The sequence below is a fragment of the Pseudorca crassidens genome, chromosome 11, assembly GCF_039906515.1.
Source record: "Pseudorca crassidens isolate mPseCra1 chromosome 11, mPseCra1.hap1, whole genome shotgun sequence".
NCBI lineage: Eukaryota > Metazoa > Chordata > Mammalia > Artiodactyla > Delphinidae > Pseudorca > Pseudorca crassidens.
In genome coordinates this window covers 6,459,281-6,483,468 of record NC_090306.1, presented here as the reverse complement: position 1 = coordinate 6,483,468, position 24,188 = coordinate 6,459,281, and the positions used below count along the sequence as shown (strand labels likewise).

Here is a 24,188-nt window from a genome sequence, read left to right as displayed (position 1 = left end):
AGTCACACAGATCACTTCCACTTTATTCTATTTTTAGCAGCTAGTCACTAAGTGCAGCCCACACTTAAGTAGAGGGAAAATAGGCTCCACCTCTTGAAGAGAAGAGTATCAAAGAATTCGTGGGTGTGGGTTTTTTCGTTGTTTGTTTTGTTTTGTTTGTTTTTTTGGCCGCACCAAGCGCAGCCTGCGGAAACTTCGTTGCCCGACCACGGATCAAACCCAGGCCCCTGGCAGTGGAAACATGGAGTACTAACCACTGGACTGCCAGGGAATTCCTCATGGGCATGTATTAAAACGACCACACATATACATTAACTTTTTTGTTTGTATTTTAAAATGTTTATTTTTTATTTTTTTACATTGAACACTTCAGGAAATAAAATAATTACAATGATTCAAATGCATGAATGATTCAAATTCAAAATGCAATCCCTGGATTCAATAATTATCCTTTATAATTATGCCCAATAAATATTAGAAATGTATGTAGGCACTAAGTCAGCTAACAAAATAATTATATAAAGTATATATCTCAGGACTGGGGAACATGCATGATCAGTTAAGTCACTTGGCCACTGTAGATGGTTTTTTAAAAAACATGATTCACATCTGCTTCAATCACATACACATTCATTGCAAGTGTTTTTTGTTTTTTGTTTTTTTTCCTGGCCGCACTGTATGGTATGTGGGATCTTAGTTCCCTGACCAGGGATCGAACCCACACCCCCTGCATGGGAGCACAGAGTCTTAACCACAGGACCACCGGGGAAGTCCTGCAAGTGTTAAACTAGACCACTGATGCTAACAACTTAAAACTATGATCTTAAAAGAAAATTCAGTTTAATACAAAGAAACTCAAGAAGAAAATTTCAGGACCCTTGATCAGAAGCTTTTGATGCCTGTCACACTACTCTAGTGTACACAAAGGTTCAAGTAAGGCTGGTAAAGAAGAGTTGTTTCCTTTTCCCTTTGAAGACATGATCCAAGAAATAGGGGAACTGCACATTCTATAGCAACTAGCCATCCGTCCATACACTGCTAATAAAGGACTCCTTACGTTAGTAACTAACCACATTTTAAAAGCCTTGGTCAATGTTACAAAAACAAAACATTTAGAGTAATATTTACGAATACAAGCATAATTGTGTTTTTTGCCTTCTATAAATAATAATCTCTGAAATGCTAAAAGTGAGTTCCAGCTGTGGTTCTCTTCTGGTGTGGGAAGCTGCAGGTGCACATGGGATGGTCTACTGATTTACCTTCTCAAAATATTCTTTGGAAGCAGTCGGATGGGGCTTGATTGTAGGAGAATCTGGTGTCCAGTTGGCTGGGCAGACTTCTCCATAGGTTTCTACAAACTGGAATGCCTTCACCAAGCGGAGGGTCTCTTCCACGCTTCGGCCCACTGGGAGATCATTGACGCTCAAATGCTTGATGACTCCGTTGGGGTCAATTATGAAGAGACCTCGTAGTGCAAGGCCGGGACCTTCTAACAGCACACCATAGTCTCGGGAAATCTGTTTAGTCAAATCTGACAAGAGTGTGATGTGCATGTGGCCCAAACCGCCATTCTTCCTTGGTGTGTTTGTCCAGGCCAGGTGGGTGAAGTGGGAATCCACTGACACTGCAACGACTTCACAGTTCACATCGTGAAATTCATTGGCTTTGTCACTGAAAGCAATAATTTCTGTAGGACACACAAAGGTGAAATCCAAAGGATAGAAGAAGAGCCCTAAATATTTCCCCTTAAAGTCATCAAGGCTTATTTCTTTGAACTCTCCATTGACAACAGCTGTACCCTTAAAATAGGGCGCATGCTGGGTGACGGCAGGGGCATGGCATGAGGAACTGGTGCTAAAGGCGAATTTTGCTTGAGCAGAACCAGACCACCGTGCATTTGTCAAGCACGTTCTTCGAGAAGCAGCAGGCCTAAGGGCTGCAGAGGCAGAAATGCCCCAAGGAATGGCACTCACTTGTCGCACAAGCGAAGTCCAGAACAACCTTCCCACCACGGCCACCATCTTCAGGGTCTACATTAACTTTTTGTCTTTTATAAATACTGAAAATGTTTTCCTAGTTTGTCTTTTCACTTTGTTTATACAGTGTCGCCTTAAAGAAATGATTAATCCCATCCTTACCTACTGATTTGAAATGCCATTTTACATATATATATATATATATATAAAAAACCCTGGACTATTATTTTCCATTGACCTATATATAGCTCTTTCTGCTCTAGTACCACACTGTCATAACTATTGATTTTTCTATGTATATAATTTATCCTGCTATCTTTTTATTCTATTCTAGTAATAGAATAGTCTGCCTATTGGATAGAGAAGTAGAGGAATTCAATACATTTTAAGATGCTAAATTCTTAAAATAGAAAATTCAGAGTAACTACATATATATGAATACATATATATATATATATATATATATATATGGATGTATAATGATTCATTGAAGGTGGAAGAATCTGGGGTAAGGAGGGGGGGTGGAGAGGAAAGTTCAACAGGACTCAGCAACTGGATGGACACAGCGTATGGAGAAGAGGAATATTCCCAAGGTTTGCCTGAATCTAGTGTTCCTGGGGAAATAATACTGGCAAGGAAAGGAACAGAAAGGTTTGGTCTTGAAGCTTTGGCAGATGATCGATTTCTTTGGGACTTACTGAGGTTGAAATGGTAGTGGGACATCCACTACCATGGACATGGAGATGTCCATTAGACCACTGGAAACAGGGAGCTAGAGCTGAGCTTCAAGGTTGGCTGGTCCTTCCGCTCCGCCATGTCCTCCAGGACTGCAGTCCGCCGTACTGTACTGCCTTCCCCTATGGCTGAGTCTTCCCGTTGTCATGTGATGCATGCAGAGAGCAATCTGAGACCTAGGTGAAACCATGCACATTCAGCCAGAGAGAGTTTCTTCCTGCTGCTTTCTCATAATGATCTCGGAGGTCAGTGAGATCCGAGGTCATAATAATCTCGCTGACAACGGGCAGCGATCCTGAAGAGAGATCTTAGTTCCCAGCCCAGGAATGGAACCTGAGTAGCCTGGATGAAAACCAGGAATCCCAACCACTAGACCACTAGGGGCTAGAGGCTAGAAGCAAAGTGGCCCCTGCTCTTTCCCCCGTTGAAAGCACGAATGTTTCAAGGAGACAAAAACTGTAAAAACAGGTACAAAGTTTATTATTAGAGACATAGCACAATGTATGGGAGGAGTTTGTTTATTTAAGTCAGAAGCTAGGCAGAAATACACACCAAGAGAGGAGTGTGGGAGTCCTGAATGAGGAGCACCGTAAAGAAGTGATTTAAATCACTTATATAGGACAGTCCTTCCGGGTCTTTGTTTACATTGGGCCAATTATCTCGTTTCTTTTTTCACACCTGACTGGTCCCAGAACCCTCCCCAACATACATGCGCGCCCAACATGCGTGTGCAACTTTTTGCTAAGATGGATGCCACGGCAGAGGCCTGTGGGTGCATGTCCACACTTATTACGGAGTGGGGGCCCCCTCCCTTTTTGACCCCCAAGGAGCCTTCCTGCGCATGTGCAGACAGGGAAGTCTTCCTTGACCTCAGGAGTGAGCGCCTTTATCTCTTTACTTTAGCAGAGCTGAGCTTCTGCCACTAGCTTTGTCCTTGGAGTGTCTGGGTGAGAACAAAGCTTCAGTTTTACTCCACTTGACAAGCCCCAGCTGTCCAGCCCAGGGGCCCATCTATCTCCTATCTCAGGCAGAGCAAGGAACCTTCTTTTCCAGCATACTCCACTACGCTTGGATTCAGTTTAATGTGAGATGGTAAATGAGATGATCCTTAGGAGATGTCCTTTAATACCATTTGGTCAGAGTTTCTGTGACTCAGTGGAAAGCATCTCGATATGCCTGTCCTTGCAAAATCAGTGATAGATAGAAGACCTTTTTTTTCTTTTGGCTCTCGCCGTGCAGCTTGTGGGATCTTAGTTCCCAGACCAGGGATCGAACCTGGGCCCTTGGCAGTAAAACCACTGAGTCCTAACCACTGGATCGCCAGGGAATTCCCTAGGAAGGCTTTCTTTGTATCTCTATCAGCCATAATTTGCAGCACGTCAACAAAAGGAGTGTGTGTGCGTGTGTGTGTGTGTGCGTGCATTTGTCACATTCAAATTATACTCTAAAAACTAAATAACATTGATAGCAGTGATATGCAGGTAAATGTTTAACAGCAGGCTCTCCAGAGAGAACAAAAGGCCCTCCTTTTTAGCGTATACTGATTTTTCTGGTGTAAATTCCCACCATGGCTGATTGCAGGCTGGCAACTCACAATGTTATGTTTCCACCATACAGATACAATAGAGATAAATATTGGGTTGGCCAGAAAAACCCGAATGAATTTTTGGCCAACCCAATAATTTCAGTTTTGTTAAGGGCTGAATTGTGTACCCCCCAAATTCATAAGTTGAAGCCCTAACTCCCAGTACCTCAGAATGTACCTGTATTGGGGATAGGGCCTTAAAAGAAATAATTAAGTTAAAATGAGGCCACTAGTGTGGGCCCAAATCCAAGCTGACTGGTGTCAGTATAAGAAGAGGAAATTTAGGAATGCCCTGGAGGTCCAGTGGTTGGAACTCCATGCTTTCACTGCTAAGGACCCGGGTTCAGTCCCTGGTTGAGGAGCTAAGATCCTGTGGGCTGAGAGGCGTGGTCTAAAAAAAAAAAGAGGAAATTCGGACACAGAGGTGCAGGCACACAGATAAAAATCTGGTGTGAGGGCACAGAAGAAGGCAGCCACCTTCAGGCGAAAGACAGAGGCCGCTGTCAAAACCCAACCTGTTGACACCTTGCTCTTCGATTGCCTCCAGAACAGAATAAATTTCTGTTGCTTAAACTATTTTAGCATTTTTGTTATGGCAGTCCTAGCAAACTAATACAAAAAGGTAGTAAAATAATTAGAAAGTGATGAGTTTTGAGTACTTTTTAACTTTTGTTTTTAATATAATTTATTTAAATTATATTTGTACAATTTTATTTTTTTAATTTTTTAATTATTTTTTTAAAAATGTATTTATTTATTTTTGGCTGCGTTGGGTCTTCTTTGCTGTGTACGGGCTTTCTCTAGTTGCAGCGAGCCGGGGCTACTCTTCGTTGCGGTGCGCAGGCTTCTCATTGCGGTGGCTTCTCTTGTTGCGGAGCACAGGATCTAGGCGCAGGGGCTTCAGTAATTGTGGCACGAGGGCTCAGTCATTGTGAGGCATGGGCTTAGATGCTCCGCGGCATGTGGGATCTTCCCAGACCAGGGATGGAACCTGTGTCCCCTGCATTAGCAGGCGGATTCTTAACCACTGTGCTACCAGGGAAGTCCCCGATTTTATTTTTTTTTAATGGCTGCATTTAATAACCGGCTCACAGAATTCATGAAAAATTAACAAACAGCTCTCACAAGCCTGTTCAAGCCAGCTCCAGTTCATTGCATATTTCAACGAGTCTCAAATTTCTATTTCTAACCAAGAACACTTTTCTCAGTCCAAGGCTTACATAGTTCACCTCCTCCTTCTCAATTTATATAACTGAGATCTCAAAATTAAAATATACAAATTCCATACCTTTTCCTCTAACTCTGCTTTTCTTCACTGCTCCCCATATCACCATTCAGATGTTCAAACCAGAAACCTCGCATCATCTAGCCGTTTTTTTCTCCCTCAATGACATTTTCCCCCAATTGCTCCCATGGAATCTATCACCAACGTGATCCATCCCACTCCAAATATATCTGGGCGACTAAGAAACATATTCACAACCTAAAAGTTGAGAGTTATGTTTTATTCAGGGGACATGCTAAGGACTTCAATTCCGGGAGGCAGCATCTCAAGTAACCCTGAGAAAACTGGTCTGAGGAGGCAGGGTGGGAACTAGGACCTACTGGAGTTTTGCAACAAAGGGCAAGTAGTAGTGACAGGGATAGAATAGGACAGTTATACAGGTAGCTGTAGAAGTCCCAGTAGGGGACTATAGATAGGGAAACCTAGGAAACTTTGCAAGACCACTGTAAGTTAATGATCCCTCAAGAAAGCTATTGGAACATCGTGGAAGGAAACAGCCTTGCTTAACTATAAAGCCATAAACAAAAGCAGGAGATATGCCCCAGGCCATTAGGTGGAAGAAAAAGTTCCCCGCCCTTCTAGTGATTTGATAAACGCTATGATAATTCTAGTTTGACCTCATAGGGTCAGACACTCTCTTGCCTGATACGAAGGAGGAACTAGTGATGTAAGCCTCCTGTCTACTCGAAGAAGGTGGTATTTTCCCCTCCCTCTTTCCTTTGACTATAAAATTGTACCCCACTTAATCCTCAGGGCAGAGCTCCCTCGCCTGCCTGCTTGCATCTCTTACAAGCGTCCTATATTAATAAACCTACTTCTTGCCTATCACTTTGTCTCTCGCTGAATTCCTTCTGCGCTGAGACACAAAGAACCTGAGCCTCAGTAAGTCCAGACACCAGGTGAACGATTCTAATTAAAAGACCGGGGGTTCAAGTCCCAATCAGGGTTCTGGCTGGTTTTGAGCCCCGGCCACGTGGGTTCAAGTCCCAGTCTGGGTTTAGACTGGGTTCGAGACCCGGTATGGGGGTTCAAGTCCAAATCTGAGGTGCACCGTTTCAGCAGGAAAAAAAAAAGATTACTGTTAATAAAAGAAAACTATACATCTCAAGTTAAGGAATTTAGCGCTTTTCTGTGTCTGGGAAGATGCAAGAGTCTGAGCTCACTGAGATCATTCCTTTGGTATGCACCTCAGCTATCTGGGGCCAGTATCCTGCGTTTTCTCATCCTGAGTTTCCTCAGGTTCACCGTGGGGAGTGGCTGCAGTCTGAGGGCTGCTAGATGGCAGGCATGCTTTGTTTCCTTCCTGAGTTCCCTCAGGGCTCACCAGCTCACCACTGGAGGGCTGCAATTGCTGATGACTGTGACATCCTTTGTTTACTGATATGTCAGGCCATGTTTTATTTCTCAGTCTTGATTCCATCTACTTCTTTCCATCTTCTGTGACACCTCTCTGGCCCAAACTATTATCATCACTCTCTGCAACTAGTACAGTAGCCTCGTAAATCGTCTTCCTGATTCCACACTCTCTCATCCAGCCATCTTTCAAGAGCAGTCAGAGTAAGCCTTTTCAAATGTAAAGAGAAGCCTCTGGCTTTTCCTATTGCCCTTAGGATAAAATGGTTACTCATCACCCTAGCCTAGAAGCAAAGCCTGAAACCGAGCAGGACCCTGTGGGGCCCTCCCTGGTACAAATCCTTTCTGTGTCCCCAGTTTCTTATTTGTAGAAAACAGGCTTCATTCACAAACTTCCCTAAGTTCCAAAAGGCAGGTTCAAACAGTTGCTAATCAGGGAAGGGAGGGAATGCAGAAAAAAGGGAGAGCAGTGAAGAAACAATAGTGCAACCTTGGAGCAGGGTCCTTGTTCCTCCCCAAGGAATATACATAATAATACCTTCGAGGCTTCCCTGATGGCGCAGTGGTTAAGAATCCGCCTGCCGATGCAGGGGACACGGACACGGGTTCGATCCCTGGTCCGGGAAGATCCCACGTGCCATGGAGCAGCTAAGCCCGTGCGCCACAACTACTGAGCCTGTGCTCTAGAGCCCACAAGCCACAACTACTGAAGCCCGCAGTCCTAGAGCCCGTGCTCCGCAAAAAGAGAAGCCACCGCAATGAGAAGCCTGCGCACCGCAACGAAGAGTAGCCCCCGCTCGCTACAACTAGAGAAAGCCCGTGCACGGAAACGAAGACCCAAATGCAGCAAAAAATTAATTAATTAATTAATTTAAAAAATAATAATACCTTTGAGCTCTTCTGCAGGAACTAAGGCCCCCACCCAGGTGGAGGATGGCACCGCCCTGTTACCTCACCACCAACCAATCAGAAGAAAGTCACACCCTGTAGCCTCACCCCAAATTTTGCCTATAAAAATTTCTCCCCCAAACCATCTGGCCACCTGTTCTCCTTGCTTGGCCCTGCAATAAACCTTTCTTTGCTCCAAACTCCAACATTTTGGTGTGTTTGGCCTCACCATGCATTGGGTACGTGAACTTGTGTTCTGTAGCAAGCCCAGCAAGGTCTGTCATGACCTTTGCTATTGAGCTCCAGCCACACTTAGGTCACAGGGCCAGCTCTGAAACCGTGCAACCCAGATTGGGACTTGAACCCACGGGTTTTTGAGATCACACACCTGGTCTCAGGACTTAATGAAGCTCAGGTTCTTGATGTCTCATGGCAGAAAGAATTCAGTGAGAGACAAAGTAATAGGTAAGAAGTGGACTTAGCTAGAGAGAAACACACTCCAGAGACAGAGTGTGGAAGGCGAGAGGCCCTGAAATATGGGGGTGGTTAGTTTTTATGGACTGGGTAATTTCATAGGCTAATGAGTGGGAGGATTATTCCAACTATTTCGGGGAAGGGGTGGGGATTTCCAGGAATTGGGCCACTGCCCACTTTTTGGCCTTTTATGGTTAGCCTCAGAACTGTCATGGCGCTGTTGGGTGTGTCATTTAGCATATGCTAATATATTACGATGAGTGTATAATGGGGCTCAAGGTCCACTGGAAGTCGAAACTTCTGCCATCTTGGACCTGGTTGGTTCTAACCAGTTTTTGTCATGTCCTATGGCTACATCATTCTTTTAAAGGTTGTGCCCTGCCCCCTTCCCTCCTGTTTCAGTTCCTTCTCCCACCTAACTCCCTCCTTCTTGTGGCTTTCACTTATATTCTTTGCTTTTGTGTGGAACTCTTAACTAACACCTTGATACTGAAACAAACTTGGATCTGCTTGCCCATGCACAGTAAAGCCAATCTAATGACACCGGGTTGTGGTGAAGGAAAATGCAGTGTTTATCGCAGGGCTGCAAGAGAGTAGCCCAGGGCAGCTGGTGCTTAAAACACTCAAACTTCCCATTGGTTTCAGCAAAGCAATTTTAAAGGCCAGGTGAGGGAGGTGGAGTCCCAGTGTATATGATCAGCTCGTGCACAATTTTCTGAATGGTGAGGTAACAGGCCGGTGTCACAGGGGTTAACATTATCAGTCCTTAGGCACCCGTAGGCTATGTGCTCATGGCCATCAAGCGGTTAATTTCTTCCACTTGGTGGTGGTTCTAGCATCTATGAAACAACTCAGGAAATGCGCATCAGATACTATCATCTAGGTACTTTGGAGAGGAGCTATAAAACAGAGGCTATGTGGGCGGGGTCTGTCCCAGGAAGGCCCATAGGGTCCTGCTCGGTTACGTCCTGAGGTCTTCTAGGCCTTCTCAGAAAGGCCATTCTTCTTTTCTTTTTCTTTAATTAACTTACTTATTTTATTTATTTACTTTTGGCTGCGTTGGGTCTTCGTTGCTGTGTGCGGGCTTTCTCTAGTTGCGGCGAGAGGGCGCTACTCTTTGTTGCGGTGCACGGGCTTCTCATTGCGATGGCTTCTCTTGTTGCAGAACACGGGTTCTAGGCGCGCAGGCTCCAGTAGTTGTGGCTCGCGGACTCAACAGTTGTGGCTCGACGGCTCTAGAGTGCAGGCTCAGTAGTTGTGGCGCACAGGCTTAGTTGCTCCACGGCATGTGGGATCTTCCTGGACCAGGGCTCGAACCTGTGTCCCCTGCATTGGCAGGTGGATTCTTAACCACTGCGCCACCAGAGAAGTCCAGAAATGCCATTCTTAAGCATAATCTAAATTAGGATTCCCTCTTACCGGGCCCTGTTTTTCCTTGATGGCAGCAAACACAATTTGTCTTTATACCTGAATTTGTGGATCGAGTTTGTTCCTTTCCAAATGTCATCAAGTACTTCTATGTCAGATTCTTCTAACTCCAACAGACTTTCAGTTTTGCTCTGCATCCCTACCGCCCAGGCCCAGTGCATGCCACATAGTAAGTGCTCAATAAATACTTGCAGAATCAGTATTAAATGTGATTTTTAAAAGTAATTAAGAACTTCTTGCCCTCAATTTGGATTTGCTGTACAGATGAAATGCCTTTAGCTCCTCCCTCCACTTTGTGAATCACTAATGAGTGAACAAAGGACAAGCCAGGGAGCTAGCCCCACTTAGGATTCACTAGAAGGAAATGAAGGCCCTGAAGGATATAAAGGTGGAGAAAAACTAGAAAAAGTTAAGTCAGTCTTTTAAAAACTGGCAATGATAAACAAAGGGGGATTCGATTTGGCAAGTAAGACTTTTGATGACTGATGGATCTAGGCTGGCAGAGTTTAAGAGGGAGTGGGTTTTGTAGGCCTGCTCCTTTCCCCTGAAGTTTCTAGAATAACCTGGGTGTCTCCTACTTCCGGCCTCGCTCTCCTCCCAGGTGAACACAAATACTGTCTCCTGTGGAGGGTCCCTAGACAGAACTACACTGACCGTGGGAAAAGGAGAGAGATGGGGAAGTAAGGACGGTTTTTTGAGTGATGGAGGAAGGAAGCCCTTTAAACGTAGATAAACTCCATCAGCCTCTATTAGCAGATCTGCTGAAGCACTAGTTCCTTCTACTCTCCCGTGGAACCCGAAGCTACAGCCGCCCCTCAGCAGCCCTCACTTCCGCCCTGGGACCTTTGTTCCGGCGCAGAATGTTCTAGACGCAAACGCCAGCGCCGGAAGGAGTGGGCGGGGGCGGGAGCTTGCAGGCCCCAGGCGGCCCTCTGCGGCGGGCGGGGCTGGCGGGGCGGGGCGGGGCGGAGATCGCGTCACCGCTGCGGCCGCTGGGAGGCGCGCGAGCCACTCGGGCGGCCCGCCTGCCGCGCCTGCGCACGTAACCGCGCACGTGACCGCCCCCGCGGGGAGTCAGCATGTCCCGCCTCCCGCTGCGCCGCGGTTACGTAGCCGGCGCCCGGGCGGTAACGCCGGTGTCACGTCTGCTTTAGGGCGCGTTTCCTGCAGTCGCCATTTCGTCCCCGCCTGGGGATTTGGCGCAGTGGCTACTCAATTTTTGAGCCCCGTTGCTGCCGTTTGCCAGCTCTAGTCACAGGGAAGTCGTTTAACCCTTCGGAGCCTCGCTTTGTGAATCTGTAAACATTGGGCCGTCTTCGTTGTGGGGATTAAATGAGATGTGGTGGGGTTTCATCATAGGCACCCTTAACGTGAGCGCAACCATTCTCAGATTAAATAGGGCGGAAGGTCTCCAGCCACCATTCCACGCGAGCGGGAGGAGGCGGGAGACTGGATTCTGTGCTCTCAGCCGGTTCTCAGCCTCTCGTGTGTTTCTTGGGAGGCTGACTGGGTTCTAGTGTTTTCCTTTTTAAGCTAGATTCCAGTGTTTTAAGATGCCTCTTTTCCGCATAACACGACCCACCTGAAGGCAGTCTAACCATTTCATCTGGCGCCCAGCCAAAGAAACAGATACCCCTTCCCATGCTGGAAGAAAAATGAGCTTACTTAAGGAGGGGCAGTGTGTCCATCTCCAACGTGGCACATGAGTACGATCTCAAGAAATTACATGTGGGTCTTCTCTGGTGGCTCACTGGTTAAGAATCCACCTGCCAATGCTGGGGACACGGTTTCAAGCCCTGGTCCAGGTAGATCCCACATCTTCCTGGGCGGAGAAACTAAGCCTGTGCGCCACAACTACTGAAGCCTGCGTACCTAGAGCCCGTGCTACGCAACAAGAGAAGCCACCGCAGTCAGATAACCGCGCACCACAGCGAAGAGTAGCCCCCTCGCCGCTTCCAGAGAAAGCCGGCGTGCAGCAGCCATAAATAAATAAATTTTATTTTTAAAAAAATCACATGTGCAGTCAAGATTCAACAGATTTCGTGAAGCCAGGTCATCAAGTTCTGTAACTGTTAAAGTGACAGCAAAGTACACGTGATAAATCTTTAAAAGCACTAAACTTATTCCTGGAAGAAATGAAGCAGAAGTATGTGCCTCACAATGGCCATACATGGCAGAAAAAGAAAAAGAAAAGCTCTTGGTCTCAAGTCACAGTTCACACCTCCTGCCAGAGAAGACAGCCTTGGGATGGAAGGATTTCAAAACCAGCCAAGGATGGCGTAACAGTTTTAAAAACCAAAAACGTTCAAACTGTTGAGGCTGTATCAGTGGAGGAACAGGAAGCAAAAGCCACCCAGAGCTACTAAACAGAAGTATTAGGCAAAGGGCTAGCTTCCAGAATATAATGAGGCTGGTATCTTCTGATGGGGAAATGCCCAATTGCCATTAAAGTTCCAAACTAGAAACACAAGGCCCTGGTTTGATAGCAACTAATGACCTTGTGACCACCTCTCTCTTCTGTCCTGGTGGCAGTGTAGCACTCTGTTTAATAAAGCCAGAGAGTTCTACAGAGGTACAAATCCCAGTGCCCCCACCGCCCCCATTTGTTTTTTTGTTTCTTTGTTTTTTGCTGTACTCTAGCAATCAAATGCAAAGTCCTGGGTGGCTGCAGCACTTTGCCTGATTCTGTTTTGCAGTTTACATTCTAGAAGCCAAGTAAGATCTCAGAGAGAAAAGCCTTGGCTTTATTGCTGCTCACGGGCGGCAGTACCACTCTGAGGTACCACACACTTTATGAGTGTGCTCATAAAGGCTTTGAAGTCGTCTTCTCTCTAACGTCACCCCTATCCTTCATTCTGCTGATTAAGCATGAGTTGCTGTTTCAAAGGCACATGCATGAGGCTGAGATTCCTCCTTGACTCCCAGAGCCAATTGAATGCTAACCCTGATCTTAACGTGGTCATGAGTTGGAAGAGTTGAAAGTGCTCCAGTATTGCCAGTTGCATCTTTATATTAAGCAGGCATGGAAACAACCAAGCCTCAAACAGTCCTTGCTTGTTGGGAAGAATGTGTTTAGTATTTTAAGGGTTTTCTTTAATTTTTTAAAATACATTTATTTATTTATTTTTGGCTGCATTGGGTCTTCGTTGCTGCGTGCAGGCTTTCTCTAGTTGCGGTGAGAGGGGGCTACTGTTTGTTGTGGTGCACGGGCTTCTCATTGCTGTGCCTTCTCGTTGCGGAGTACGGGCTCTCGGCGCGCGGGCTTCAGTAGTTGTGGCGCACGGGCTTAGTTGCTCCGCGGCATGTGGAGTCTTCCCGGTCCAGGGCTCGAACCCGTGTTCCCTGCATTAGCAGGCGGATTCCTAACCACTGCGCCACAAGGGAAGTCCTGTAAGGGTTTTCTATTGACAAAGAAGTGAAACTCACTGTTTGGCCTAACAAGTGGATCATTATGGCTTTGTGGAAGAAATGAAAGAACTTGAGAGCCACAGAGAAACACTAATAAAAAGCTGAGGAACTGATAAAATCATCCCCAGAAGATAAAGATAGGAAGAACAGGAAGAGAAGAACAGTTCAAATCTTCATAAACTTGTTGAAGTGTTCCATGCTGTAAATACCTGAATGATTTAATTTCTGAATAAAATCCCTCCATGGAGAGAAACCTGAAAATTACATTTGGTTAAATCTATGCATTGTAATTCCTTGTAACCCGGCAATTCTGCACAGTAAGTACGCACCCAACAAAAATGAGTGCCTAGGTCCATCAAAAGAATCTGCAATACTGTACATAGTAGCTTTCTCTATAATAGCTGAAAATGGAAACAACTCACATGTCCATCAACAGTAGAATAGGTAAACTGTGGTATATCCATACAACGGAATACTGTAAAATGATGGAAGTAATGAGCTACCTTTTCATGCAACAACATGGATGTGAAAGTTAAAATTACTCGTAGCATTGTGGAACATCTGAGCTATTACCAACAAATGTTTGAGCAGTCCAAGATTCGGTGGCAACAATTGGTGAAGAAACGTTTTAAACCACCAGCAGCTGAGCAGCTGCAACTTCTCAAGCTGAACTGGAGCTGGCCGTGGATTAAGCTTGGTATCTGACCCCCAAGACATGATGTCTTTATTTTTGTTGTCACACTGGCAGGAATATCCAGGTTGGGTGGATGACAAGTGTTCAGGTTCTTTTTTTTTTTTTTTTTGCCACACCTTGCAGCACGTGGAACCTTAGTTCCTGGATCAGGGATTGAACTCATGCCCCCTGCAGTGGAAGCGTGGCGTCTTAACCGCTGGACTGCCAGGGAAGTCCCCACATCCTTCTTGTTAATATGCTTTCTTCTTTCCCTTTAATTAAAACAATGTAAAATGTTATTCTGTACATCATTATATGTGTACTGCCATGTATTGTATTTGACCTGAAACTAACGTATGCTGTACCTAATAGATGGGGTAAGTAAGGTATTTTCAAGGGTAATTTTAACTCTGAGACAAATCTGTCACCTTACCTCTGCCGACTCTCTATCCCCTCAAAATGTGAAGCGTGTAGCACAGTGCCTGACACACAGGAGGTACCTGTTCAGCACCTTCAGCCTGGACACCCACTTTCCACAGCCCACACGCACTCTCTCAGTAAAATTGCCGATGACCCCAAAAATCATGTAGGTAATCCAACCTGAATTGTCTGCTGTGCTGTGTCCTCCTTGACCCTCTCCTCACTCTACACATTCTCTCCAGGGCTCCTCTTGTTCTCATAGTTCAGCTCCTGGCTAAAGGCTGATACACCTCCCAAATTTATATCTCCAGTCCAGGCCTCTCACTGCCCGTCCAGTCCCGCCATTTTCTTTTTCTTTTCCAGACCTGCCACTGTCAACGTGTTCTGGATGGTTCCATTGGGTTGTTGCTCAGGCACCTCAAGAACACGTCCTAAAGTGAACTCACCATCTCTCTCTCCCACCCTCCTGCCCCTGCCCCCATCGGCTCCTCTTTCTGTCATCTCCGTCTTCTCGTGGCACCACCTTCCAAAATAGTCTTCCAGTCCAGAAAACGTCCCTTTCTCCTTTCCCTGGCCTCAGCATCTAATCAGTCACCAGGTCTTGCAGTTTCATCAGTGTTTCTTGAATTCTTTTCATCCTTATTTTGACTGCCCTATTTTAGGCTCTCACCACTTGTCACCTGGGCCGCTCCACTGCTGCCGGGATGCTTTTTCTAAAAGAAGTTTCTAACCATGTTCCTCTCCCGCCTCTCTCCTACGTGGCTCCCCCATTACCCATCTGTCCTACAGGGTAACATTTGCATTCTTAACTTGGCCTGCAAGCCCTCCTGATCTCACACCGACTTCCCTAGGCTTGCGTCTCATGCTGCAGCAATCCTGAAATCGTCCAACTTCCCCAAACCCAGCTATCGCTTCTGTTTTATTTTCATGTTGACCTCTCAGTCTGAATGTCTTATTCATGCAGCAACTCTAATCCAACCTCCAGTCCTGCAGAACCACCTCTCAGGCAAATTCCTTGTCATTCTTAAAGATTCAGCACAGGGACTTTCCTGGTGGTCCAGTGGGTAAGACTTCGTGCTCCCAATACAGGGGGCCTAGGTTCGATCCCTGGTGGGGGAACTAGATCCCGCATGCATGCCGCAACTAAGAAGTCCACATGCCGCAACTAAGATCCAGTGTGCCACAACTAAGACCCCAGGCAGCCTAAATAAATAAAAAATAAATACTAAAGAAAAAAAAAGATTCAGCCCAGTGTCATCTCCTCCAGGACACTTTCCTTTCTGAACTGCTTGATCTCTGGTTAGGAGTCCCATCCTTTTTACTCCTATAGTACTTTCTGGATATCCAGAATTTTATCTGCCGCACGATAAACTGTTTCATAAATGTCCTTGTAACTTCCTTGAAGATTCCCTGCTTAATCCTCAGTGCTCAGCACAAATGATTACATTTGAACCAGAAACTAAGTGCTTTACATGTATATAACCTCACTGAATCCTCACTAGAGCCTATGCAGTAGATACCAATAGTATCTCCATTTTACAGAGGGAGAAACAGGCATGAGGAGGTTAAGAAATTTACCCAAGGTCCCCCGCATACGGGCCTTCAGGTGTTCACACCCAGTCAGCCTGGCTCCACAGCTGGCATCATTTACCACTAATAGTAGATTGCCTCTCCATGAAGTGGGCACTAAGTAAATGTTAAGGAAACAGGAACAGCTATGCTTAGTGAGTACAAACTATCCAGCAGACTCTGTGCTAAGTGCTTCACCTGGATTACCTCAACTCCATAACAACCCTGTGAGGTAAGTACCATCGTTATTCCCATTTTACGTAAGAGAAAACAGGTTTAGAGAAGTCTGGCAACCTCTCCAATGTCAGAGAACTAATTAGTGGTATAGCTGCACTCACAACCAAGGTCTTATCCACACACTCTACCAGATGAGGCTGACAGCTCAGGAATGGATTGTCGGGTAGGAGGAAGGCTAGAACAGCACGCAGACCCATGACGCCTACCGTTCAGAGCCAGAAACTCAAGAGTTCAGAACCTCAGGCACAGAGCAGGCTGACTCACAACCCGGGTCAGAAAAAGATCAGCCCAGTGACAGTGACCCAGAATCACCAGGACTCGGAAATAGATGTCACCACAATGGAAGCCCTTCCTTGACCTCCTGTCCCATATCCCTAGGGGCTCAGGAGCTGCTGGCCCAGGAAGCTCAAAGTTCTTGACGGTGGAGAACAGACCTCCAAAGCGATGATAACATGAAAGGGTTAACTCCGAGCTTGGGCGGCCAGGGGCGGACTCCATCGCAGCCGGGTAAGATTTAAGCGCCCGGCCCGCCTCCTCGCGGGGGCGGGGCCTCGGGGCGAGGAGCGGCCTGGGACTGTGACCAGACGTTTACCGCCCGGGAATGGGCTCTACGCGCTACGTGCCCCCAGCGGCCTAGGCCGGAGCCGAGTGTTAACCGCCCCGCGAGGGGCCCCGCGGGGGCGCGGTCTCGGGGCGGGGCGCGACCTGAGATGGTGACAAGAGAGTTAACCGCCCGGAGGGGCCGTGGGGGCGGGGCCGTGGGGCGGGACGAGGCCTGGGGGAGGTGCTGGCGGCGGAAGAGGCCGGCGCGCTGCGCCCGGCGCGCTTCGGCCACTTTAGGCTGCGCTGCTCCGGAGGGCCGGCGACCTCCCGGCACGGGAAGCCCTGCGAGGTTCGAGGGCGGTGATAGGGGTGCGGGGCGCGCGAGGGGGAAGGTCCCTCGACAGGCCGAAAGGCGGCGAACTCGCGAGTCTCGAGAGCCCGGGACAGGTGGGTGAGGGCAAGGTAATGATGGGCCTGGGAGCTTTGGGGGAGCAAAGAGGGAGGAGCGGGGCGGTGAGCAAACCTGGGGAAAGGATGGGGCGCCTGGGTGAGGGGTCCCCTGCAGGATCCCTCGCTTCACACACTCTTCTCTCCCAACTCCTCTCTAGGTCGATCCCGACCGAGAGCTCGACTTTCAGAAGAGAGACGCCCCAGCAAGCCTCTTTAGGGGAGTTCTCCAGCTCCTCACCTCCATGGGCCAGACAGCCTCGGCAGGGGGCGGCGGCAGCAACACCCACACCCCGCAGGCCCTGTACCCTGACCTGTCTTGTCCCGAGGGCTTGGAGGAGCTGCTCTCGGCTCCCCCTCCTGACCTGGGGGCCCAACGGCGCCACGGCTGGAACCCCAAGGACTGCTCAGAGAACATCGAGGTCACGGAAGGGGGGTTGTGCTTTGAACGGCGGCCCGTGGCCCAGAGCACTGATGGGGCCCGGGGTAAGAGGGGCTACTCGAGGGCTTGCACGCCTGGGAGATCAGCTGGCCCCGGGAGCAGAGGGGCACCCACGCTGTGGTGGGCGTGGCCACGGCCCTCGCGCCGCTGCAGGCTGACCACTATGCGGCGCTGCTGGGCAGCAACAGCGAGTCGTGGGGCTGGGACCTTGGGCGTGGGAAGCTGTACCATCAGAGCAAGGGGCCCGAGGTCCCCCGGTATCCAGCCGGACGTCAGGGTGAGCAGCTGGAGGTGCCGGAGAGGCTGCTGGTGGTTCTGGATATGGAGGAGGGAACTCTGGGCTACGCTATTGGGGGCACCTACTTGGGGCCGGCCTTCCGCGGACTGAAGGGCAGGACCCTTTATCCAGCAGTAAGCGCTGTCTGGGGCCAGTGCCAGGTCCGCATCAGCTACCTGGGCGAAAGGAGAGGTGAGGCCTGGGGCACGTGTGGGGAGAGTAAGTTCTGTCACTGGGGTCTGTGGTTTGGGGATGGAAGGTCAACGCCTTACAAGAGCAGAGGGAACTGGCCTTCATCTGACCCGTCTCCTACCTCTATTCAGTGCCAGGAATGGCTAAGAGTCTTCACAGCTGTTACCTAACTCAATCTTCCTAACAGCCATAGAGGTAAAAGTAAGCCTTGGGAAAGCAACTTGCTAGTGAGAGGTGAACCCTCAGAATGAAGTGAAGCACTGTGGGGATTAGGGCTTCACAGGAGAGATCAGCCCCTGGAGCCAGAGGTGCAAAGGGTTAGATTTGTCCTGGACTAGGTGTACAAGTCCCAGAGGAAGAGGGCTGGTGGTGCCAGGCGCCCGGAGTGTGTACCCGACTCACTGGGCTCTGACTCTGACACATACCTACTTCCTTCCTCAGTCAAACCCCAGGAAGGAGCCGTTGAGGTCCAGGCACCTGGAAGAGCAGTGAAGGAGGCAGGGCCTTGGGGCTGAGTGGACTTAACTGTTCTGCAGTTGCCGAGTCTGCAGCAGAGGGTGGCCGCCTCTCCCCTGTAGCCCATGGGAGCTGTGGTAGAGTGGAGGAGGGCCACCCTTCCTTTCACCTCCTCAGCCCCAGCTCTGGGGCCTCTCTGGATTCAAAGCCTGGGCCAGCTCCACGGTCACAGCCGCCTCGGCCTGTTGCTTAGAGGGCCTTATTTAGAGCTTCACCCCAACTCCGACCGGGGACGTGTGAGATCCATGATGCGTCCACCACAAGAGCAGATGCAGAACTTCAGAGCACCTTAGACCTCCCCTGAACCGAGGTGGGAGCAGACTTGCAGCAGGAAAACGGAAGGGACTCTGGGCAGGACCCCGTGGTTTGATGATGTCTGGCTGGTGCCTGCACCTGTACTTACTTTCCCTCATTCTCTCTCCCAGCTGAGCCACACTCCCTTCTGCACCTGAGCCGCCTGTGTGTGCGCCACGCCCTGGGGGATACGCGGCTAGGCCACGTTTCTGCTCTGCCCTTGCCCCCCGCCATGAAGCGCTACCTGCTCTACCGGTGACCCCTGTGATACCACAGATTGCGCTGGGGCCTTGACCCACCCCTCTGGGGGAGGCAGCACTGCTGGCCTAGACCAGCTGCCTGAAGCCGGTGAGGCTGGGTCCCACCCCACCCCAAGCTCTGGGGAGCACCACAGCCCCAGGGCCACCCAGAGGGTGGAAGGGAGGGAGCTGTTACTCAAGGCTGGGGCAGCCTGGTACACAAGACATTTCTGCAAGTAAAAGTTGGAAGAGATGTGCTGCTGTAGAAACCTGTTTGTGGGTTTTTTTCTTTCTTTTTTTTTTTTTTTTGCACAAGGGTCCCGTGGCTGCCTCAAAAGGGAAAAAGATGATCTGGACAAGTTCAGTGAAGAAGGACACACCCCAAGGCTTAGTGCCAGGTGTTTATTTCCCGCACACGTGGGACTGCTCACAGAAACAACACACACAGGCATCGGCACCGTGGGAGGGGGCAGCAGCCCGGCCTCAGCAGAGGACAGGACTTTCTCTCAGCCCCTGACCTCATGGTGTGAGATGGGACAGGATGGGTTCTTGCTCCTGCCTTCACTGGGGACTGAGGGGACCCATAAGCAAACACCCCTCCCACCTCTCAGCCAAGCTAAAGCCACCTTGGTGACAGGTTGAGTTCCAACTGATACTGTAAGTGGAAGCGGGAGTGGCCTGGTCCCAACCATTACAGGGTAGGGTGTAAACGGCAAAGGAAGAGGTACATTTTGGATTAGGCCACAAGAGGCAGCAGGTGACACCATCAGAAGCATGTGTGAAGGTTGGGGGGGGGTGGGCAGTACAGTTACTGGGCTTCTGAGCTACCTAGTCCCTGTCTCAGCAGGAAGGGTAGCAGAGACGGGCAGGGCTTATTATTTGGCATTGATGATATCCACGAATTCAGGCTTGAGGGAAGCGCCCCCCACAAGGAAGCCATCCACGTCAGGCTGGCTTGCCAGCTCCTTGCAGGTTGCCCCAGTCACAGAACCTGGGAAGGGAGAAGAGAGGGGGAGAGGTCAGGGATGGGAGGGGGTACTCCAGCCCTACCTCCACGTCGAAGAAGGACTCAGTCGGGTTCTCAGCCCACTCCACCTCCGGCTGGAACCAAACCCACTTACCCCCATAAATTATGCGGGTGCTCTGAGCCACTGCATCAGAGATGTTGGACTTAAGCCATCCCCGGAGCTTTTCGTGTACTTCCTGGGCCTAGAACAAGAAGCTAGACTAAGACTTTCACTCAAAGGGGCAAAAAACGTGGGCACCACTGGAGACAGGCAGTGTGGTTTTGGGACAAGAACCCCGGGATCTGAGATAGAACACCGGGGCTTCGATCCCACCCAGGTCCTGGAATGGATGTCCTTTGACATGTCACTCTCTTTTCTCCTGTCTTTTATTTTTATTTATTTTTTATTAATACCTTTATTGGAGTATAATTGCTTTACAACGGTGTGTTGGTTTCTGGTTTATAACAAAGTGAATCAGCTATACGTATACATATATCCCCATATCTCTTCCCTCTTGCGTCTCCCTCCCTATCCCACCCCTCTTGGTGGTCACAAAGCATGGAGCTGATCTCCTTGTGCTGTGCAGCTGCTTCCCACTAGCTATCGATTTTACATTTGGTAGTATATATAAGTCCATGCCACTCTCTCACTTCGTCCCAGCTTACCCTTCCCCCTCCCCTCTCCTGTCTTTTAAATGAGGGGTTGGCCCGGGTGGTCTCTGTGACTGTCCAGTTCTACCAAGGCAGGGGAGATGAGGGTAGGGCTCCTGGGCTTGGTTACCTGTTGAGGTGTCGCAGTCTTGCCAGTACCAATGGCCCACACAGGCTCATAGGCCAGGACAACCTTGCCCCAGTCCTTCACATTATCTGTGGGACAGAGATCACAGGTGGAAGGGTGAACAGGAAGGAGATAGCCAGCTGTTTCCCCAGGGAATGAGTGACGGTGGCCTACTGACCCCTGGCGGCCGTTAAAGGAACTCCAAGTGGCATCTATACCATCGGGGCAGGAGCAGAAGCGATAAGGATACAAGGGTTCTCACCCTCCCATTTCCTGCATCAGCGTGGGGATTAAGTCAGGCTGCAGGGCATATGACCCCACCCTCTGAGCCTCCGTAGCCCTGGCTAGGCTCAAAGGTCCCTTTCTCCAGATACCTGCGATGACCTTGGTTTGTTCGAAAACGACCTTCTCAGTGATGCCAGCTTCCCTCTCATCTAGCTTCTCCCCAATGCAGGCGATTACTCCAAGTCCCTCTGCCAGGGCGTGAGCCACCTTCTGCCCAATCAGCTGTTGAGGAACAGACTTGGTGAGACACCTGTCTTGGGATAAGCCATCTCTTATCTCCTCTCCTGGTTACTAACCTCATCTGACTCCCCAAAGACGTGCCTTCTCTCCGAGTGCCCCAGGACCACCCACGTGGCTCCACAGTCTTTGATCATGCCAGGGCTAAAGGAAGAGAACAAGCCACGGTTCAGCAGGGAGCCCACCCTGTCGCTTTCCCCTTCATGAGAATAATGAGGGCTGCGTCCACCACCCACCCACATGTCACCTGATCTCCCCCGTAAAGGCCCCGTTAGCCACTTTGTAGCAGTTCTGCGCAGCCACTGCAATCTTGTGATCTAGCTTCTGCCGGGCGAAGTCAATGTAGGCGGTGGGGGGTGCGCAAACCACCTCTGAGGATAAGATGGTGACAGAGGGGATGAGGTCACAGGAAGCCTTCATTCCCCAGACCCCATCCAGTGCTCGGGAGCCCCCTAGCCTTCACCACTTTCTTAGTTCTGCTTTTGCCCTTTTTCACACCAGCACGATAATCTCTGTCCACTCTGCAGCTCAGGCTGGGCCTGGACCCAACTCTTTGAGCCTTCCAGGTACCCCTGAGAGGCGATGGCCCTTGCCCTGCCCTCTGCTCTTTTAACAGCTGTGGCTCCGATTTCCCCAGGCTATTCTGGGCCTGGGCACCTCCTAGACTCAGCATTCTCTGAGGGCCGACCCCGCCTCCCTTCTAAAATAGCCCATCCCCACTTTCGGAACCGGGCCAGGCAAGGGTTTTTAGCAAAAGCAGAAGGGGCCAACTCCTGGGGTTTGTACTGGCGTCTTTGGGGGTAATAAACCAGAAGGGGATGCCTCTTGATAAGACCCGGGGTTCTGTGCCTTAGGTGCGTGGGAGGGGCAGGGCTGAGGACTGCACTCTGCCGAGGGTGGCAGCGAGTCGACTGGCTCATAGAGGCCTTGCGCTTTCCCGTTTCCAGGCTGGAGAAAGCGGTAGGATCGCTCTTCACTCCCAAATGGCTCAGCCCCTTCCGCGGAAGGCAGGAGTCATGCAGGCCGCCGAGGGGAAAGGGTCAGAGCGGTAGCTCAGGAGGCCAAAGCCACTCGGCCGCCCAGGCAAGGCGCGGGGAGGAGTCTCGGGCTACGTGCGGCGGCGCACGAAGCCCGCGCCTAGGGGGCAGCTTAAGCCCGTACTCAGTCTCCTACCGGGCTGCCGCCGGCCTCTCCCGATCGCCCGCAGGGGCTGGGCTCCGCTTCCATCCCCCGCTCTCGGCGGGTGCAGCCCCCGTCCGCGCCCCGGGGCAACCATCCTCCCGACGACCCACAGTCGGAGGGCACCGTGAGATGCGGCCCCGCCTTTCCGCGTCGACACACCCCGGGTCCTGCGGCCGCGGGGCCAAGGCCCGGACCCCGACAGCCCTGGTCCCCAGCCGTGCACGACCACGCGGACGCCGGCTAAGAGAACTCTGGAGAGGGCGCCGCCACGCCGGCCCTCCCACCCCGGCCCTCCCTGGCCAAGGCTCACCGGTGTCGGCCGGCACCTTGGCCGCGTTCAGAGTGTTGATGAGCTCCCCCAGATTGTTCTTCCGCCCGTTCATCTTCCAGTTCCCCCCCACGAAGAACTTCCTGGAGGGCGCCATTGCGCTGAATCCGGCACCCTGAAGGTCACGAGCAGCGCGCAGCCGCTTCCACTGGCCGCTTATATAGAGCGCGGAGAGGCAGAACTCCGCCCCACCGCGTCCTCTGCCATGACTGGCCCGGCCCGAGGAAGCCCTGCCCCAGGCCCCGCCCCCAGCCCGCGGAGGCCCTGCCCCCGGCCCCGCCCGCCGCCCACGTTGCGAGGTTCTGACGTTATCACCGCTTTTGTAGCAACGTTCCTGGGCTGTCGGGGGCTCACAGTCGCTTCAGCCGCAATTGCCAGACTTTGGGGAGAAGGCGAGAACTGTGCGCCCGGCAGGCACTCCGGGGAGCCCCCGCTTCACGACTGCAGCCCCCCAGAGGGCCAGAGGGATCCCGAGGGGGGCGCTGGCTGCAGGCCCGGCCACTCCACTCCCAGGCTTGGCCTCAGAGCCCTGAGGGGCATCTCTCCCAACTCTGGGAAAATGAACCCCCTTCCCCCATCGGAGCGGCCACATCCCTGACTGCTGAGCAGGCACGTTTGACCTACCAGGGCGAGCCCAGCCCAACAGAAACTGGGCAAGTAACAGGGTTCAGAAGTCGAGGGACGGCCCACGTTGGGTGGAGACGGTGCAGCTAAGAAAGAGGCAGTTCAGAAGTCTGCCCTGACGCCAGGAGTACCCCACTTTTTAAAAAAACTTTATTTTATTATATATTTATTTATTTATGGCTGCGTTGGGTCTTCACTGCTCCACGTGGGCTTTCTCTAGCTGCGATGAGCGGGGGCTACTCTTCGTTGCGGTGCGTGGGCTTCTCGTTGCAGTGGCTTCTCTTGTTGCGGAGCACGGGGTTCAGTAGTTGTGGCTTGCGGACTCTAGAGCGCAGGCTCAGTAGTAGTTGTGGCACACGGGCTTAGTTGCTCCGCGGCATGTGGGATCTTCCCGGACCAGGGCTCGAACCCGTGTCTCCTGCATTGGCAGATTCTTAACCACTGCACCACCAGGGAAGTCCATGGAGTACCCCACTTTTTACTCCAGCGGGCCAAGGCCTGACAAGGGACTGCAGGGCCTGGGGCCCAGGGCTCCCTAGCCACTGGGGACATTTGGGAGGTACCCATTTGGGCCCCCTCTCCTGTGATGGCTGGAAGGAAGGACTCTTCACCCCATCCGTGCTCTGTGTCGCCCCACTCCACTTTTCTTCATCTGACAGCTCACACCCCTCAGCTTTCCTCTACTCCCCCAGTGCTCACCTCACTCACCCCCCAATCTCCCAAGAGCGCTAGAATGGTAAAAAGCACAGAACTGCCTACGAGGGGGC

General features: G+C 50.5%; 2 protein-coding genes and 1 pseudogene across 2 annotated transcripts; 1 reads left to right on the top strand and 2 right to left on the bottom strand.

Moving 5' to 3' along the window:
* Positions 1 to 785: 785 nt before the first annotated feature.
* On the bottom strand, positions 786 to 2,024 carry LOC137202742 (thioredoxin-dependent peroxide reductase, mitochondrial pseudogene; annotated as a pseudogene).
* Positions 2,025 to 16,569: 14,545 nt separating this feature from the next.
* Positions 16,570 to 19,234, top strand: SPSB2 (splA/ryanodine receptor domain and SOCS box containing 2). Its single transcript, XM_067695596.1, is given in 4 exon segments — positions 16,570 to 17,021; positions 17,183 to 17,522; positions 17,525 to 17,932; positions 18,874 to 19,234. Coding segments are annotated over 3 exon segments (792 nt in total). The 5' UTR covers positions 16,570 to 17,021; positions 17,183 to 17,266; the 3' UTR covers positions 19,002 to 19,234.
* A 135-nt stretch (positions 19,235 to 19,369) lies between these two features.
* Positions 19,370 to 22,941, bottom strand: TPI1 (triosephosphate isomerase 1). Its single transcript, XM_067695597.1, has 7 exons — positions 22,780 to 22,941; positions 21,535 to 21,658; positions 21,347 to 21,431; positions 21,140 to 21,272; positions 20,769 to 20,854; positions 20,103 to 20,190; positions 19,370 to 19,972 (listed from the first exon to the last, which is right to left on the bottom strand). Exons 1-7 carry the CDS (start codon positions 22,892 to 22,894, stop codon positions 19,857 to 19,859), a joined length of 747 nt encoding a protein of 248 aa, XP_067551698.1. The 5' UTR covers positions 22,895 to 22,941; the 3' UTR covers positions 19,370 to 19,856.
* Positions 22,942 to 24,188: the final 1,247 nt, after the last annotated feature.

Bases quoted from the DNA above. Each gene is read 5' to 3' on its own strand.
- TPI1 (XM_067695597.1), bottom strand. From the start codon at position 22,894: ATGGCGCCCTCCAGGAAGTTCTTCGTGGGGGGGAACTGGAAGATGAAC. The intron at 21,659-22,779 runs GTGAGCCTTGGC...TCTTATCCTCAG, and splicing joins CAAGGTGCCGGCCGACACCG to AGGTGGTTTGCGCACCCCCC. The intron at 21,273-21,346 runs GTTAGTAACCAG...GTTCCTCAACAG, and splicing joins TCTTTGGGGAGTCAGATGAG to CTGATTGGGCAGAAGGTGGC.